At 29.5% G+C, this 18,926-nt stretch overlaps 3 protein-coding genes across 6 annotated transcripts in view; 2 read left to right on the top strand and 1 right to left on the bottom strand.

Moving 5' to 3' along the window:
• Positions 1-2,146: 2,146 nt before the first annotated feature.
• On the top strand, positions 2,147-5,012 carry LOC105145074 (uncharacterized). The gene is made up of 3 exons (XM_011054412.2): positions 2,147-2,476; positions 3,969-4,292; positions 4,658-5,012. The coding sequence occupies exons 1-3, from the start codon at positions 2,162-2,164 to the stop codon at positions 4,859-4,861; spliced, it is 843 nt and encodes a 280-aa protein (XP_011052714.1). The 5' UTR covers positions 2,147-2,161; the 3' UTR covers positions 4,862-5,012.
• Positions 5,013-5,405: 393 nt separating this feature from the next.
• LOC105145082 (uncharacterized) overlaps positions 5,406-18,926 on the bottom strand; it is a 58,309-nt gene continuing 44,788 nt past the window's right edge. Inside the window, exons 1-5 of one of the 3 annotated variants that reach the window (XM_011054425.2) lie at positions 10,640-10,925; positions 7,122-8,102; positions 6,482-6,596; positions 5,763-5,904; positions 5,406-5,667 (exon numbers count right to left, since the gene is read on the bottom strand). In XM_011054425.2, the coding sequence (XP_011052727.1) occupies positions 5,647-5,667; positions 5,763-5,904; positions 6,482-6,596; positions 7,122-8,102; positions 10,640-10,730 (1,350 nt within the window). In that variant the 5' untranslated portion in view covers positions 10,731-10,925 and the 3' untranslated portion in view covers positions 5,406-5,646. Of the gene's footprint in view, positions 5,668-5,762; positions 5,905-6,481; positions 6,597-7,121; positions 8,103-10,639; positions 10,926-18,926 lie in introns of those variants that run through there. The other 2 variants (XM_011054424.2, XM_087414333.1) reach the window with 2 other exon arrangements.
• Positions 15,584-18,466, top strand: LOC105145081 (uncharacterized). Of its 2 annotated transcripts, XM_011054423.2 has the most exons (3): positions 15,584-16,354; positions 17,375-17,692; positions 17,781-18,466. In XM_011054423.2, the coding sequence occupies exons 1-3, from the start codon at positions 16,303-16,305 to the stop codon at positions 18,080-18,082; spliced, it is 672 nt and encodes a 223-aa protein (XP_011052725.1). In that variant the 5' UTR covers positions 15,584-16,302; the 3' UTR covers positions 18,083-18,466. The 2 variants fall into 2 exon arrangements, with proteins under 2 accessions (XP_011052725.1, XP_087270799.1); XM_087414673.1 differs by lacking the exon at positions 15,584-16,354 and having other exon boundaries at positions 16,443-17,692.

Genomic DNA, 18,926 nt, shown 5'->3' with positions numbered 1-18,926 from the left:
TTGATCGACATTGTGCAAAAATTATTAACGTAAAATCTTTAGTCGCATTTTACAGAATTTTTTCATATTCTGTGAATAATTAAATTATATTCAAATGAATAATTATTCAGGATTGCAATATTCATAAACCTCAATATAATTTTATGAATATAATTAATTTATTAGTATGTAGATACATATAATGCATGTAAATTCAACATTTTATAAGCTGCAATTTAATTGAAATATAATTATTTTTATTTTTCTATTCGTTATTAAATCATATATTGTAATATTTTTCCGCGTTTATAAATAATTCCATGATTTAAATATATTAAACATTTAAATATGTCAGCACATATTAACAATATCGACACACTATTATCCAAGTTCCTCTTTCATAGCTATATAAATCGTTTTCTCCCAAATTTACATGTTTATTTTCGCTTTTATGCGCTCTTTGTTCAACATCTACAAATAACGATACTCTGTGAGGTATATTCCGTGGGAGAATGAACAACCTTAGGTCGCCAGGACATTAATTTGCAACATATTTACACTGTCAAGATACGTCTCCGAGTATACCGAGTATATCGATGCCCAATAATGCAAGCTCGATTAGGCACGTTACATTAGGCATCCGTTTTCTACGCTCCGTCGACAGTAAATGCTGCCTGCTCGTGAAACTAAGGGTGCACCCTTGGTGCATGCTTGGAAACTGATAAAAACATGCGTGGAAAAAAGGACATATATTTATACAGTCGGCAGACAAACGCGTAATTGTGCGAGAACAGCAAGAATAGCAAAAACTCGCTTAGAAATACAGTTTTTACGGCACAGTCGTGTCGCATCATTCGTTACCGTCGAATATTTCTCGAGAAAACGACGAACAATCCGAGAGAGAGCTTAGAAAATTGATTACAAATTAGTCACCGACGCATTTGGTTTTCTCAGAAATAAACATTCTTCGGTCACAATCACAACGGAATATTTTCGAGACTTAATAAGAATTCTGCGTCATTGTGCGACCGTGATGCCCGTAAGCCTCGTAATTACCGATCTTACAAAGAAGATTTACGTAATGGCGATATCCAGCGATTGCCTGACGATCCACCACTGCATAATTGCATCTTTGGCACGAACAACTTAAGCGCGATCGCAACACGAACATTTGGCGCCTGCTATACGGATGAATCATTATTCCGTGACGCACGAAATACGGCACAGGAAAGGATGACACCATTAGAATTCTCTCTCTAATTTATTCATTACACAATTGGTCTCGCGTCGCTTTTAATAAACAATTAAATCAAATGGCAAAGGTAAACCTTTTAAACCTTTTAAACCTTTTAACGTTGAGACAATAAGAGAAGCTCTATGAACAAAGTGTGATTGGGAAGAGAATCGTTATAGTTCGTAGCGTTGAAAGGGGCAACAAGAGTTTTAATGAATCTCAATGAGGCCCTTGCGCTCTTTGTTTACATTGGGATTTAGCCAACCGTTGAGGGTGACAGGATTTGAAATTACTTTAGCACTGATGTGCTGGCTGCAACGGACCATAACGGGGTGCATTTTAGAACGAACACTTTGCTCATCGCAATAGACGCGAGATAATGTCATTCATGGGTATTCATCGTACCCCTCCGTTAAGCTATTCACAATGAATCATGATTACAGCGAATCTTTGCTCAGCGCGAAAGTAAGTATACTCTTCAGGAAATAGTGAGCGTGTTGTAATAGATTAGTCTCGTTTCTAATGTTAATGTTAATCACATATTTTGAAATCGTGCACTTCTGGAATATATTAGAAGATGCACTAATAACGATTGAGCTCAGAAATTTATGTAGATAGGTACATGCATCTTATTTCCGAGAATATATAATCGATTAAATGTAAAATTCTTATTTGTCATTTTTTCCTTTAACGATCTTATTTACATATAATGATCGTTCATTTATATTACGAGCTTGGATCTTGCGATATCGATCTCAGGAAGTAATTAAAATCACTGGTCCGAATCTTTTAAGAAAAGTACATATTTGCTTCTTTGAGTCCATCTTTGTTACGCTTTACGAGTTGGAGGTCATTGCAATTTTCTACAATAATGATTGTCATTACTATATACATCCGCTATGACTATTTATCCCTTCTTTAAAACAACATGCATGATACAAGTATTTTATGAAAAATCAGTGTCCCCAGTGTATTCGCAAACGAACAATGAAAATGCAAACGAGAATAATTCTCATCGGTTGTTTTGTGATCATGATTTTTAATAATTTTGGCACGAGTGTCAAAGTTTCGTCAAAAGTCGATTTGGATTCCAATGAAAATGAAGAAACATTAGACAATCCAACCTTCACGATCTTAAATTTAAAAAAATCTGCTAATTCACCAGAATCAATTTTGCGTGCATCTAACCCATCGACATTAATCTGGCATCAGGGAAACGAGTTCGTAAAGGAATCGAGAAAAAGAAAGATCTATACATTGCACGTGAGTAATAGATGTTATAAAAAAAAAATAATTACGTAGTCTCGTGAGTGGAATTTTTATCCAAAACAATAAGTACTGTATAATTGCGCTCATTTTTTAAGTATTTGCATATGGATTTTTTAGACATTTGTACATCATAACTATTAGTTCTCCAAGAAAATGCGAATGTTAAGTATAAAGTAGTTTGCTTTAACAGATTTACAACTTCCATATTCATAAAATAAAACAAATAATAGATTACATAATTAAAAATAATTGAAAAATTAAATTTATATATATAATAGATATAATTTATAAATAATACAATATAAATAATATAATGATTAAAAATTAAAAATTAGTTTATATTTAATTTGAGCTAAATTTAATTTTCAATTTAATTTTTAAAATTAAACATTATATAAATTGGGTAAATTATGATATAAAGAATCAATAATTATTATTAAACATTATTATTTTGCAGATAGTGAAAGACAAAATTAAGAAATAATGCAATTTATTCGATCCATAATCAATAACTTCCAAGTCTTATTAATGTTAAGTATAAACATTAATAAATTAAACTCAGTTTTTTAATTTAAAAATCAAATTTAGAATTAAATTAAAGTATTCAATTCAATTTAATTTAAGAGAATTATTATTCAATTGATCGCATAATCTATTATTCATTTTTTAATTTTATATATACCAAATGTAAAGCTATTAAAAGCTAATATCAAATCATTATTTTGCAACATTATAGCTTCCTCAAATAAGTTTACGTAATATAATGTATGTATATTCTGATAATGTATGTATATCCAAAATTAAAATTCAAATTTATATATTAGTTTATATTTTGAAAGAGAGAGAGAGAGAGAGAGAGAGAGAGAGAGAGAGGGAAAGAGAGAGAGAGAGAGAGAGAGAGAGAGATTGTATAAATCAAGTTTATATAAATTTTATAAGTCGAAAATCCATCATTGTTTCAAATAAATAATATATCATGAATATTAGAACATTTACTATTATCAAATTAATTTAATAAAATAAATAATTAATTATACCAAATTTACAGATGTTTAAACTAATATTTAATTAAATCCAATTCTATTCCTTATTTGTATTTCCACTATCTTTTATGATTATCTAATATTTGACACACTTATACTCGTTTTTATTAAAAATTTTTAATTTTAATCTCTATTCAACTAATTATTTATCTTTTTCTAATTGAATAAGTTGAATTGAGATTAAAGTTAATTTACAATGGTAAAACGACATTAAATAATTTTCATTCTGTATTAAGAAGTTTTACAGAATTTCGATTAATCATTATGAAAATTAATTATTTCATTTCAAATACAATATTATGTTATTTCTAACGAAATGTGTAAATAATGTTATTACTTTTGTTTATTATGTTATTATTAGAAAGTTAATAACCATATAATATATTGGCGTTAAAAATTATTGCAGTTCTTTTAAGGTAATGAGATAATTCAATTTTTTGTAGGAAAATTCAGCAAAACAACCAAAAATAATCAATAATATTCAAGTCATTGTGAATAGCAACGATAGTATACCAAATGAAAATTCTTGCAAATACAATATTTGTAACGTATCCATTTCCTCAAAATCAGACGAAAGAGGAAATATCATCACCGAAGTGTATTTCAGCATTATCACGAAAGCAAAACCGAATGTTAAAATTGATGATGTTCCAGTAATCAATGGTTTTCGAGGTATCAATGAGAATTATGACAAGCAACCAATTTTTCATTCAATAAATTCACCACGTTCAATAGACGCGCATTTATATTTTAATAACATTCCACAGGTGAGAAAATTCATTTTGTTTCACTATATAAGATTTAATGCATGAAAGTCAATATTCAAGTAATTAAGACTCACTTTCGATGATCTACATGTAATTGTGTATAGATTTTAGATAGAATTCTATTTACAATTCTACTGTAAATAGCTGTATATTTGAATATTGTGTATATGTTTTAATGCAAATTTTATATAGATGTTTATTTCTTCAAATATTTTTTATATTTCATAGTACATAAAATATATAATTTTACAAAATTTTATCTCCTCAACACAGTTTAATACAACTATATATATCATCTGAAGTGAGTTTAAAATATTTCTTGTATTTCAATATCTTAAAGATATGCTCTTCTTCTATCGTAACAGGTTCAATCTAATTATCATGGATATGGTGAGCCTTGGCATGGACGAACTTTTCGACAGCCTCATCAAATGAATTGGAATTATCATGGAAATCATGGTAACGTGAGATTTCGAAGTCATAACACATGGGTACGAGATAGACCCATAGTGGATGATAAAATTGAACCGCCACTTAGCAAGACCAAACTCAGCGACGACACATATTAATTATAAAATAATTTATTAAATTGTGTGTAAAACTTTAATGATGTAAATATTGCTATAATATTTTTTATCAATATGTTTTATCATGTTATATTTAATCATTATTAAAAGCAATTTAATGATCACATAATAAAATTAAGAAATCAACTTAAAAGCGTCAAGAGTTTAATTTATGCATAGTAGATACAATAATATGAATATATTTTTAAGTATATAAATGTAATAATTAAATGCAGAATAGTCGTCAAAAGTGTTGTATCTACTCAATATTATTCGAGTAGAACATAACACTCAGGTAAAGATTTTGTCAAGATTTTTAAATGTGTATATCGTGTATAAAAGTTATAACTTTTAAGAAAAAATATTAGTTCTAAGAAAAACTTGAGTATTTGTGGTAATCTTAAGGAAATATTTGAGCCTGAGTTTTGAGAATTTTATGCTACAACCTTACTTTGTAACATTAACAATTTTGAATTATAAAACTTCATCATTATCATGATACGTTCTATACAGTACATGATAGTAAATTAATGATTATAAACATAGACACGATTAAGAGCGTAATTTAATTAATCATACAGAGTGCGATAAGAAATTTTTCCATTATCATTAACACCTGTAATGGAAGACTTATGGTTAATCGGCCTGCCATCCGGACCGGTCATGCTGGAGGAGCTCGAACTAGAGAATACTCCATAGCTGTTACCCGATGGCGGAGGAAGATCATCAGCAAATCTGGACTCTATTCCTGGAGAAGCCTATGACGGATAGATCGCCGGTAATAAACACTATATTGAGTAGACTGGAATCTGATTTTGTGCAAAATGAAGCGTATTAACTGGACAATTTCTGTATTGCTTTTTTTTTTGCGTGCGATAACTCATGAAAAAAACGTAAAACTCACGGGACTAATTTGACCAGATTGAAAACCACCATATGGACCTAAACCAATGCTGGCACTCGCAACCTGAGGTATGCCGCCACCGTAATTTTTGCCATCGTAATTAGCCGCTTCATTGGCCAAACGATTGTGGAGCTCCATGTTGCTATATAATACAATGTGCTTATTTACAATGTTCTTATTTAATGTGCTTTAGCAACGTGAATGAGATAATTTGCAATTACATTTTTTAAAAATTGAAAATATTAGATACAAAAAAATTGAATATTTCTGCTTGATCTTCAGGATGAGAAACTAGATAGACAATTCCTAAAACGAAATACGGAAAGAAATATCTCCAAAAGAGCAAACAAAATTTTACAGTAATTAATTATAGGGACAATGCTGTTTTAATTATGTAATAAAATTTTATAAAAAGTTTTACTTTAAATTTAAAATAACTTCAATACTTTTAAATGTGTACTTAATATACTTATTGATAAAATTAATCTAGAATTTATATATTTAGAGAGAGAGAGAGAGAGAGAGAGAGAGAGAGAGAGAGAGAGAGAGATCTATTTTATTAATTAAATGACAGACTTGAAAGAGCTCTCTGTTGTTAAATGTTAAAACGATATTGAAATTGTGTAAGTGCAAATGATTTTAAATATAATTTCAAAGAATTCCGCTCAAGTTAATTTTATGCTTCGATCATTTGCAATTTATATTACTCGAAGACTTACGCCTTATGTTGCGCCTCGATCTGTGCCTGAATTTGTTTGATCATATTAAAAGAAGGATCATTAAAGCTAGGAAATTGCCCTGGGTAAAAGAATCCGGGTCCTGGATTATACGGATCTGCGAAAAAATACAATACACGATAAGATACAAATAACAACATATTGTAAAAATCATGCATATACATGCGATTACATTTGCTTATAAAAATTAATATAAATTATCTAATATAAGTTACCTAAACAAAGAAATAAATAAATACATACATACAAGTAAAGAAATATATAAATAAATAATATAAATGTACAAACGCGAATATGATATAAATAAATAAATAAATAAATAAATGTCGAAAATTATTATCACGACATTAGTCGCTTTATATAGTATAAGATCCAATTACGTTCGACAGAATATCATGCATTTTTTAAAAGAACATCAGCACGACTTCGCCAAACAAATTTCGAGATACGTAATTCTGATGTCTCTTCTTTGCCTTTGATATCCAATTGGTTTCAATCTTTTGCCGATCTTTTACAAACACCGAGAAATGTCCAAACCATAGCATGCAACCCCAATTCATTCATTATCTTCCAAAATTCTGAGTCAATCTTCGTCCTTGCATTTTTGGGTTCATGCTCGTACCTCCGCCGAAATTGAATCCGTTCTGATTTGGTGAATATGGATTATTCTTGTTCGGTGAGATATCCTTGCTCGGTGAGTCATCCTTATTTGATGGATCTTGATTTGGTAAATTATCTTGAAATCCTCCTCGACTATCGAAAGACGGCGTCGGAAATCCCGTCGGTGAAGCCGCTGTAGGAAATCCCATTGGATATCCTGGATATCCAAAACTTCCAGCGGACGCGCCTGCGGATGCGAATCCGGGCCCGTTGTTTGTACCGGTCCATGCATAGTTCGGGTTATAACTTGGTATAGAGTTGAATCCAGAATAGGGATCGAAACCTGAATCATAACCGCCTGGACCGAATCCAGCTCCGGATCCGAATCCAGGTCCGAAACCAGATCCGAATCCGGGTCCGAATCCGGGTCCGAATCCGGATCCAAATCCGGGAGCGCCTAATGGTCCAGGAGTTGGCGCTTGATTCTTAGGCTCAGGTTTCTTAGTGGAGTCTTCAGGTTCGTCGACATTCGAACGTGGCTGAATTTCGCTTGGTTTCTCGGACGTCGGTTTCGTACTTTCTGGAGTTGTACTAGGCGTAGTGGATGAAGTTGTTGGAGTAGTGGAAGTGGATGTGGGAGTAGTGGAAGTGGATGTGGGAGTACTGGCAGAAGTGGAGGTCGGAGTAGTCGTGGGAGACGTCGCCTCTGTAGTAGTGGTTGGTGTAGTAGTTGGTTCAGTGGATGGGGTGGTTGTAGGTGACGTTGGAGGTGTAGTCGATGATGGTGTAGTTGATGATGGTGTAGTCGATGATGGTGTGGTCGATGGTGTGGTCGATGATGGTGTGGTCGATGATGGAGTTGTTGTGGGATCTGTTGTCGAGGAGGTTGTTGTAGTTGCTTGACTGGTAGTAGGTTTGGTGGTGCTCTCACCATTCGAATCGTCAATTTCTCGCTTCACTCTGGACATCGTGGCGAATGGTCTGTCGACGTGTTGTCCTCCAGCTTCGAAAAGAAACGAAAACAGAAGAGCAATTTTTTTATCGATCGTTGCTACTTGAGATGAAACTCGTTTTGTTGATGATTCTCAGCTACTAGTTGAAAAAGCATTGTTAGTCGCAACATGTCTTATGAGCATATCTTGAAATTCCATCACCAGAAAGACGCAATTATGTACTAGAAATATTACTAGTAACACTTACATAATTACAATATGCGTATAATAATGCTTAATGTAATAGATAATAGATAACATTTAATAGATGTGTTACTAACCACAATATTGTGTAAATAGTAATGTTTAATAAAGATAATGTGATGTGCTCAGATTTAAACGCTATACATATATATGTAGTATTTTATAAGGAGATACTAATATTCGGGAAACATTTAAAAATCATTCATATAAAATATACGACAATTAAAATCCTGGTTCAAATCCAGAACTTGAGAACTATTTATAATAAAAACCATTAGTCTATCAAATTATTAAAAACTTGTCAATTAAAATATAGTTTGCGAATAAATTATTTTTATCACTGACTTATCTTCAACTTAATTAGATAAAAATTAATGATAACTTAACAATGTGTGATTAACCACGAACGTGATATTAACCATGAAAAATTATTAAAGTTGTACAGTCACGTTAATTTGATAAATCACGTACTTATAGCATTTCTTTTTCGATAATATTGTGATGTTTAAAACCATTGATATTTACGTGCTTTATCTCATTATTTCTTATTTATTAGTATGTATTTAAATTAAAACTCTTTTTCAACTTACCTTTCTATTATTTAATTATCTCATTACTACAAATGCACACATATTATATATTGTAAATTTCCATTTTATATTAGAAAATATATTTCACTGGTAAATTCTACCTCTTTAAACAAAAGTAGGTACATTTTGATAAGTCAATTAGCCATATATTTTATATACCAATATGATAGGAATAGCGTGTCATGCACGAGACAAGAAAACAGAAAAGAGAAAATATGAGAAGATAATGAAAAAGAAAGTATCTTCTCATGAGTCAAGGTAAAGAACGGAATGAGGTCACGGTCTACAGGCGTCAAATTATCTTCATTTGGCTAGCAGTCGTGTGAGTAGTTACGCATGTGTTTATATGCGCAGACGAGCATGCTGTATCACGGAAAACGCATGGTTGCACAGACGAACATCAATCTTGGTTATCACGATTAATATCGTTCACGCTCTTAGCAATCGACGATTTAATGACGATTTAATCACTAACGATATTAATGCAACAATCTTATATGTTTCCACATTCCATTTTCACGAAACAATCGGCGTGGATAATTATGTCAGTTACGTCAAATAAAATTGTGTATAATGCGTGTTATTTTCTTTTTCTAATTTTCTGTCATATATTTAAATATTATTATAATTGTAATTAATCAAGAATAAAATATTGAGAATAACATAGACATGTAAGGCGTGTATGATAAAACTAAAGATATAATAATGATGACTGAAATCTATATTATATCCTTATTTATAAATAAAAAATATTAGTGGACTATTAATGGATAATCTTGAAAAAAAGAAAAAGAAATTAAATGTCTAAATTGCCTCACGCAAATTAACGTATTACAGAATTATCATAAATCGTAAATAATTTCAAATCACTGACAAAAGCTTGTTTAGTGATTTAATGATGAGTTGTGAATGTCTGTAAAAAGATTTTTGGTAAAGATTAGTGACTATATTTATAACAAAATAATTAATGTCATAAATAAAAGATTATCTTAATTATTCATTTTTCGAAGTATCTTTATCTACAATCATACAATTTCTAAATGTTTACATTCACAAAGAGAATGCCAACAGCAAACCTCCTCTTTGGTATTGATTAAAATCATAAAATCAATTATACATCGAATTCATCGTGGAATTTTGCTGCGTTTGCTGCGCAATTATCCTGAAAATTCCCGTGCACCGTCAGCTATTTCTGGTTAAATGCAACGTTGTTGTTACATAACTTAATACTGACTTTAATTTTTATCAACCTTGATGTATGTAGCAACAAACAATTCTTTTTTTAATAATTTTATTTCGTTAATAATTAACATTGCAGAATTAGTTCGATATCAGTTACATATTATATCACACATTGCACAAAACACTAAAAAGATTATCTAATAGAAATGATTAAAGATGAGGAAAAAAATGTTATGCATCGAATTCATGATTTCTTTTTAATTACAATGAATATATTAATTTCTAATAGGTAATTTATTTTCTCACCTGTTCTCATAAATATTAATACACTGAACCCCTAGTAGCAAACATTTGTAATAAAAAACATTTGTAATAAAAAATGTAAAAAAGATTTGCTCACACAAAAATACTTTAATATCGTAATTGCAATCCAAATGTGAGTTTTAATTGCGAAAAACAATTGATGTTAAAATATTTGGTGCGTTCAAACGTACAGTATCACATTAGTAAACAAATAGAAAACTGTTAAACTCATGAATGAGAAAAATGGAACCTCAAGATTGCCTACTCACATCCATAAGGATAACCAAAAGCGGATTGGGCCTCCGTAAAGGATCCTGAGACAGCAACCAAAGCGAACAATGCAAAGATCCTACTATCCATTTTTCTGATGATATCGTCGATCAGTCGATGAAGTAAGTTAACGCGGAAAAACCGAGAAATAATAATTCTTACGTATATTATTGCTTATTATTTATATATCACTACTTTATCGCGAGATAAAGACCGAATGATCTTGATGTTGCCGTAGTCTGCAAAAGAATGACTGACTCAGTTGGTGCTGCGATCATCTTATATAGCATCCACTCGTATTAGCACTTCATTATCTCTTAGTTCTTTTCTTTGCAATGTTACGTTCATGAAAACTTCAAAAGAAATTTTACGTCATATTATTAAATATGACGTCATGTGATATGACGAAATATGGATTATCCAGACGTGGTTTGCAAAATTTTATTCACATTTGTTGCAAAATTTTATTTATAGCGTTAATATAATAAAAATTTGCAAATAAAATTCAATTTCATTATTGATAAAAAATTTTAGTATAGTTGTTTATTTAAACAAATGGATTATAAAATACAGCTCATTTGTAAAAAATAAAAGCCAAAACAGTTTTCCGTCTTACAGCTTGCAATAATTATAATTTTTATATAAATCTATGAATTATTATAAAAAAATTTATTCAATTATTTTTAAATAAAGTAACATTTTTTAGAAATATCGAGATTTCATATTACAAATTTACTTAGAAAAACAAAATCGATTAACTGACTTAATATTTTTTTGTTCCATTCTGCGTTATTCTGCGTTCATTTAATTTGCCATTTTTACTGCGAATTCTGCTTGTTTTAATAAAATAGAATTGTTCAAACCTTGACAGTGATCTTGCTCTTTATATCACAACATGCCAATTCTTGTTATGTTGTTTTTATTTGGGAAAAACACATGATTTCATTTCTACAACTTGCACCACGATAACCCTGCGATAATAGCAGCGTAAGTAGGAAATAATCATGGACGGTGGAAACGTCTTCTTTTAATCATCTGATTATAATCGTAGGATACAGTCAATATCAAAATAGTACATTTAAGATTGTAAAGGATTTTTCCACATCGAGAAATCAAAGCGTTAATTATAGTTTTTCATTCACACAAGATTTTAGTGAGCACGTGCATTTATGAGACTCAGGTTATTATGTTCATATATAAAATTGCAACAAGTTGAAAGAAAAACAAAGTATTTTTCCGAACTGTTTAACTGATATACATATGTAGATATTTGTTTCATTATTACATCGATGAGAATATATATTCGCTTTTACAATATTTATGAATAATTTGAGTAGAATTTTTTACTTTTCTTTAATTTGATTTTCTACAACTTCAAAATTTTTAAAATCTTTTCTAAACAAATGTACATGTTTCGACACGTAATACGTATCTATCCCGGAAAGGTTTTAATTTTCAATTATGTATATTCCGAACACTATTAATACTAATAATGCTATTAATCGAAATAATCAATATGTTTTTCAATTTATTCCTTAGATTAACTTATGATTGAAAGAAAACACATTAGATAGTATCGAGACTTATTGTTAGACAGTGAGCATTGCTGTTTCAAATCTCTAATATCTCTTTGAGATGTAAGAATATTTCTCCGTGACCTATCACTTCTGATAATCTGATTACGAGTAACTTTAGCTTCCTTTAATTGCAAAATTCAATATTGTGTATATATTCATTGCCATCAATCATAATTTTTTCAGTAGTCGATATTTCACCCAGTATCACCATTAATAGCGTCAATTTGCGCGTAATTGTTTATAAATAATAATGGTCTGTCACTAGTTGATCGCGGCTGGTTTCCACATCCTGTTAGACTGATAATCGATCCAGGATAATAGTGATTACTCCATCGTTCTCTGGTCCCCTTAAACCCGCGCCCGAAGCTCGAGCACGTATTTTCCAATTAATCGATCAGAGTAATCCTACAAACAATTGATTATTGGCTAGCAGTTAACAAATTAGTACCCTCTCAGTTGTATTCGCGGAACTTCTATGTGCAGTAATATTTCATTCAAACTAATTATGAATAGTATAAGTAAAATGTCTTAACACAATGCATCTCCTTTTACTCATAATATTGTTGCATGTTTAGTCACGGCACGACGTGACTCAAACGCACATATTTTTTAAATATGAGCGATAAAAATATTCCATTCCAGTGAAAAATGATCCACCAAAAAAATGTTAAAAATGTTAAAAATGTTAAGAAATCTATGTTAAGGAATTTTATTTAGTTTTACAAATGTGTTAATATTTATACTTTAAACAAACTATATACATATAATAGTTATGTTTATAATGTTTTATTTTTGTTAAATAAATTTAACACATAAATTTTATAGTTTACTTATTTTATTTGTTATTATTGTTATTATTTTATAAACTAAAATTGAGAAATAATAACAAAAATCTAAATTTTTTTAAATAAATCGAGTTATAAACTTTGAATTTTCAAAATAACTTATACAAAGTTTCATTCCAATTTAATGATTAGTTACAAAGATTTAAAACAAATAAATATTTTGTTTATTTATTGAACAACTAGTCCATGCATCGCAATATAACTTTACATACTTTGAATAACTATACTTACATTTAAAAAATTGGGATTTTTCTAATTTATTTTATAGTATATTTCTATACATTTCTATTACAGCACACATTTGAAAACTATTACTACTTGTTAAAATAATTTATCCAAATAATACCGTCACTAAAAAAATTTGTTGTATTACTTTTAAATGCGAATAATCTGAAATTTTTTCATAATTTTCTTAGAATTTTCAAAATGTGCAATATATAAGAATAAGCAAATATTATTCATGTCATAAAGAAGTTTGTATTTTTGTTTACACGATTGATTTATATATAAAACTGGACACATTTCTTTATAGGATGCTGTAAACTTATTTTCTATTTTCAAAAACGAATGTGTATATTTTCTTTTCCATTTATCTTTCAATATAAAAGTAAAGTTAATCACTTAATAATGTTCACATCCCAATTATAAGGCAATTTTCAATTTTAATTTTAATTTTGTTATCGCTTAACATTCTACTCTAAAAAAGAGAAAAAATAGTAAAATGTAAAACGAAGTTTAAGTTTATCTTGTAAATAAAATATCATTAATGCTCATTTTCTTCACCTCTAGAAATAATTTTATCCAAGAAACTCCCAAATTGTAATGGAAATATCTCCTGGATAAGATTATCCGTAACTTATCTAGAAATGAAGAAATTGGACATAAGTCATTCAAAAACTTATCTATAATATTTTCGAGTTCTGAATGATAAAGACCGAAATATTCTAAAATCTTTCCTAGCATCAATTGCTCATAATCTTGCTCTCTCTCTCTCTCTCTCTCTCTCTCTCTCTCTCTCTCTCTCTCTCTCTCTCTCTCCCTCCCTTCCTCCCTCTCTCTCTCTCGGTAAATTTTTTTCTCTTTCAAATATCGAATGACGTAACTTTGGGAAATACCCATCACGGAACTTGATTATCTTCTACGCAATAATCTGACAGCTGTTTTGCTCCTTCCTGGCCGCCCTATTGTTATGGAAAGTAAGATACCATACTCCATCAAATAAAACAAGCCTGACCACTATAGTTAAGTGTACACATATTTTATATATGTATATATTGATCCTTATCTATTTAAAGTCAAGATCTCTAAGCAAAATTTTTTTAAATATGTCATACAATAAGTACTTCTGTATTCAAAGCGCATTTTGCACTGTAAAAATTTGATAATAGCCAAAGCATTATCTTCTCTCTAAATCTGAAGTGGATAATCACTGATATCAGTGCCAAGTATGCCACTGGTAATCAGTGAATGAAGTGTGAGATTCCTAACTAATCTTTATGGCTTGATCTAACTAACTTTGTTTTAGTGCTTAAATTCAATGAGTATGGAGGATTGAAATTAATGTGCAAATATCAGTATTTTAGTTATAATGCTCAGACATTCTTCCTTTTTTAGTTGAAATTCACTGATTATCAGTGCAAAGTATGCCACTTGATAATTAATGACTATTCACTGATTCAGATTTAGAGAGTTCAAAAAGTTCAAAAAGTATTAAAAAATTCAAAAGCGTTGTTTTGTCGGAAATTCTGGAGGCTTTGTAAGAATTTTAATTTTTAAAAAATTCCTTAGAACAATGGGAAAACAAATGTACATAGTAATTCTCAGTAAGTTGCTTGTCTATGTTGTCTATTTGCTCTGCAATAGATATAAATGCGTCTAATAAATTATATAATATTGAGAAGTGTACAATAAATCTATTACGAAACGTCTTGCTTAGCGAAACTCGCACTTTTCATGAACATTTGTTTCCAACGACGGATATCTGGGAAAAAAATTGTAATGCATTTAAATTCTTTGATTCAATCTTTGATTATATTACACGCGAATTTGCTTTTTAGATCGATTGTTTGTATTCGAGTACATCCGAAAGAAAAAGTTACGTGTGTTATATAACTTATTTAAATACAAATCATTATCTTAATAGTTGTACATGCTGAGGTCAATGGTCTTTAAAAGAAGAATGTCACGTCTTTTGATCATTAATAATGCATAACGAGTCATAAAATCTAGAAGGCTACACGAAATACCTGCCAAATCAAATGATTAAACAAGGTTAAACACATTTAAACATGTTAAACAAGGTTAGATATAAAGCCTGTTCATTATATATAAATATACATATATATATATATATATATATATATATATATACATATATATATATCATATATACACAGACTTCCGTTGTATAACTATAATCTAAGACACAAGAAATGAGCAGGAATATTGCATTCCGTAAAATAACTTAGGTTTTATATCTAACTTTGTATAGTATATCTATATTATATTTTGTCTTTTTTAGGATTTTTAAAAATTCTTGCAAGCCTTCAGGAATTCCGAACAAAACAAGATTAATTTTTTTTGAACTTTTAGAAGCTAATGCTTTGACTTATCAAATTTTTACAGGAATGCGCCGTGAAGCATACAGAAATACTATATACAGAGTGTCCGATAAGTTACGACAAAGCGTGTACAGATAGAGCGGATTAAAAAATATTAAGACGAAGAGTCCTCTACCACATCGCAATTTTCGCAATTGTAAACGAGATAAAGATTATCGAATAATCGAGTAAAATTAACGCATAAAACATTTTTAAAATTTTTTTCAGAATTTTTCATGAAATATCTAAAGGATATTTCTCAAAGAACTCTTAAAAGTATCTTAAAATTGTTTTATGCACATTTGATTTTAGACATTCTGCTCAATAGGTAATCAAAAACAAATTGCAAGAATTGCAAAATAGTGAAGAACTTTTCGATTCCACTCCATTTACATACAAACACTTTGTCAAAACTTCCTGGACATCCCGTATCTACATATATAACGAAGAGTGAATTATTAACATAGATCAAACATTTAGAGCTGATACTAAGACTTACTAGATAATTTACTTGATAATTCGAGATACATATTTTTCCGACTATATAAGGGTACCTAAGAAAAAAATTCCCAAAGGTTCATCTATCTTAAGCATTTGCTTCTACTTACGTGTGGTTCAAGAAATTTAATTCACCAAAATCATGAAGCGTTTTGTATTATTGGCAATATTCCTAACTGCGCAAGGGATAACAGGTAATAGCAAATATATATATATATATAATATTGTATAAATATGTATTTTTCTTAAGTATTATATGATTCTAACCATTTTTTATTAGAGTCGCATAATAAATTATTCAATATAAATATAAAATAGGTATGATAAATTAATTATTTAACATTTTTTAATACTGAGATAATTTTATATTAATATAATTGTTTAATTCGAAAATTCGTGCGGTTGTTCATTTCTGTCCAATTTTTGTAAATCATTTTACATTTGTAAAATATTACAAATGAAAAATAATTTACATCAAAAAGAACTTCATTTTAGTTTACACTTATGGAATATCAAGAATACGCTTATATCATATAATATATGCTTTTAATGAATAAGTGAATAAGTGATATTGTGTGAATTACGCAAATAACATTATAAAAACAAAATGCAGAATATAGCATATGTATATAATTTTAATAAATCACAGAAGAATGCCGACGATTAAATAAATGATCAATTACGCATATAATTAATTCTTGTAATTTATATGATAATAAATCAGAATAGTAATATATTCACTAATATTCCGCGGAAAAAATGTTACAATATTGAGAGAATATCTTTAATTAATTATTAACTTTCTTCTTTGTATTACAGAAGTAGTATGAAACCGACGATTTAATAAACTTTCTGTCGACTGCAGCTAACAGTTGATGATTTCTATAATTTCATGCATTTATCCAAATTATAATATTTGAATTATTTTTTCCCTTATTCTTATATAATGCTAATCGAGAATACAATATTCGTAGTATATCAAGTGCTAATGCATTATAAAATTGTAATGCCGCACTGTTACATAATACAATATTGTACGTATAAGTATAGCGATATTTCGAAAATTGCATACTTTTTCTTGAAAATTTTTGATAAATTTTTGAAAATGTTTTACAAATTTTTAATTATATTTTCATTATATTTAATAAATTTAATAAATGATGTCAATAACGTTTTATATTTAAAAATAAATTTATATTGTAATGTATGTATAGGTTTTCCCCGAAATCCCCGACATCTATTTAGGCACGATTCTTTCGAAGATGATTCTTTCGAAAATGATACAGATGATTATACAGATGATTATACAGATGATTATACAGATGATCTAGAATCAAAAAAAATAGTACCTGACTCAAAGATCACGGAAATCGAATCACCCGTTCGTGAAGATTTTCCGAAAGTAGCGAACATAAGTAATCCAGTCACTGTAAACACAGATACTTTGGACGATAAATCAGTATCCACTTTACTACCATTAGATAAAATTTACCACCAACTTGACACATTACATAGCTTGCGTGAGTTCGAAGGTAAGTTTTGAAAATGTATACATGATAATAAAAGATATATTTATTTACTATATATATATGTGATAATTAAGCATTTGCTTTATTGTAGCTACTGTTGTTGCGAAGGATTTGATTACAAAAAATCAATCGACACCTGTAAACACCACATCAAACGATAAAGTACATGAATACGTAATAAATTTTGTACCAGACAAATCTATAATTTTGATAAACAATCAATTTACACTGATTTTCGGTGAAAGATTAAAACCTGAGGAAAATAATAAGGAGGAAAAAGAAAAGTTGGAAGATAACAAGGAGAAAAAAGAAAAATTGGAAGATAACAAGGAGGAAAAAGAAAAGTTAGAAGATAACAAGGAGAAATTGGAACATAACTATTATAGAATCTAGCGAATTATGAAAGTTCTATATCTGAGAATTCTATATCTGAGAGTTCTTTATCTGAGAGTTCTATATCTGAGAGTACTGCATCAAGCAATGTATTGAAAAAAAAACGAAAATCTTCCATCATTTTTACTTTTCGATCTTCCCTCTGGGAAAATCGTAAGACCTCTATAAGACCTATAAAAAGGAAAAGTCTAATTCAGAAGATATCTCGAAGAGCACTTCGAGCGACATTAGTGTATAACCCATAAGTAGCTGATTCATATCGGGGGCTAAGGAGACTGTAGTCCCAGGCCTCATCTTTTTAGAATTTAGAAGGTCTCTTACTCTTATTGTTAGCTTAAAATTATATTTCATTAATAAAAGTAAATAATCGAATGCAAATAAAAATTTTAATTTTCCATTCCTCGTGTACAATATTCAGTAAAAAAAAAACACATTTTTTTACAAGGCAGAAACGTACATTTTGGGTGCATTCGCAGCAGTTAGTGTAACCGTATTATTTTATCCTTTGACATTGTGTGAATAACAAGGATAAATATTAACTGCTGCGTAAACAAATGCACTCATATATATAAAACCAGAAGTCCTTAGAATTTGTTTATTTTTCATAACCCTGGTCATCACGCAGACGGATGAGTTCCGATTAGACACACGATTGGATGAGAATAACTAATGCAACACTGAGTGCAATTGTATTGTTTCATATTAAGGGTATATCCACACAAAATTGCATAGCCACATAAACGTATATATGAAGAAAATTCTCCAATCACATAATATTGATCCACAATGACTGAAAGTAGACTATCGTCATTGGCATTATTATATTAGCAACAGAGAGCGAACT

Source organism: Acromyrmex echinatior, chromosome 16 (assembly GCF_024713525.1).
Source record: "Acromyrmex echinatior isolate Ae372 chromosome 16, ASM2471352v2, whole genome shotgun sequence".
NCBI lineage: Eukaryota > Metazoa > Arthropoda > Insecta > Hymenoptera > Formicidae > Acromyrmex > Acromyrmex echinatior.
The sequence above is the reverse complement of the archived record's forward strand: the minus strand, read 5'-3'. Positions and strand labels throughout refer to the sequence as shown.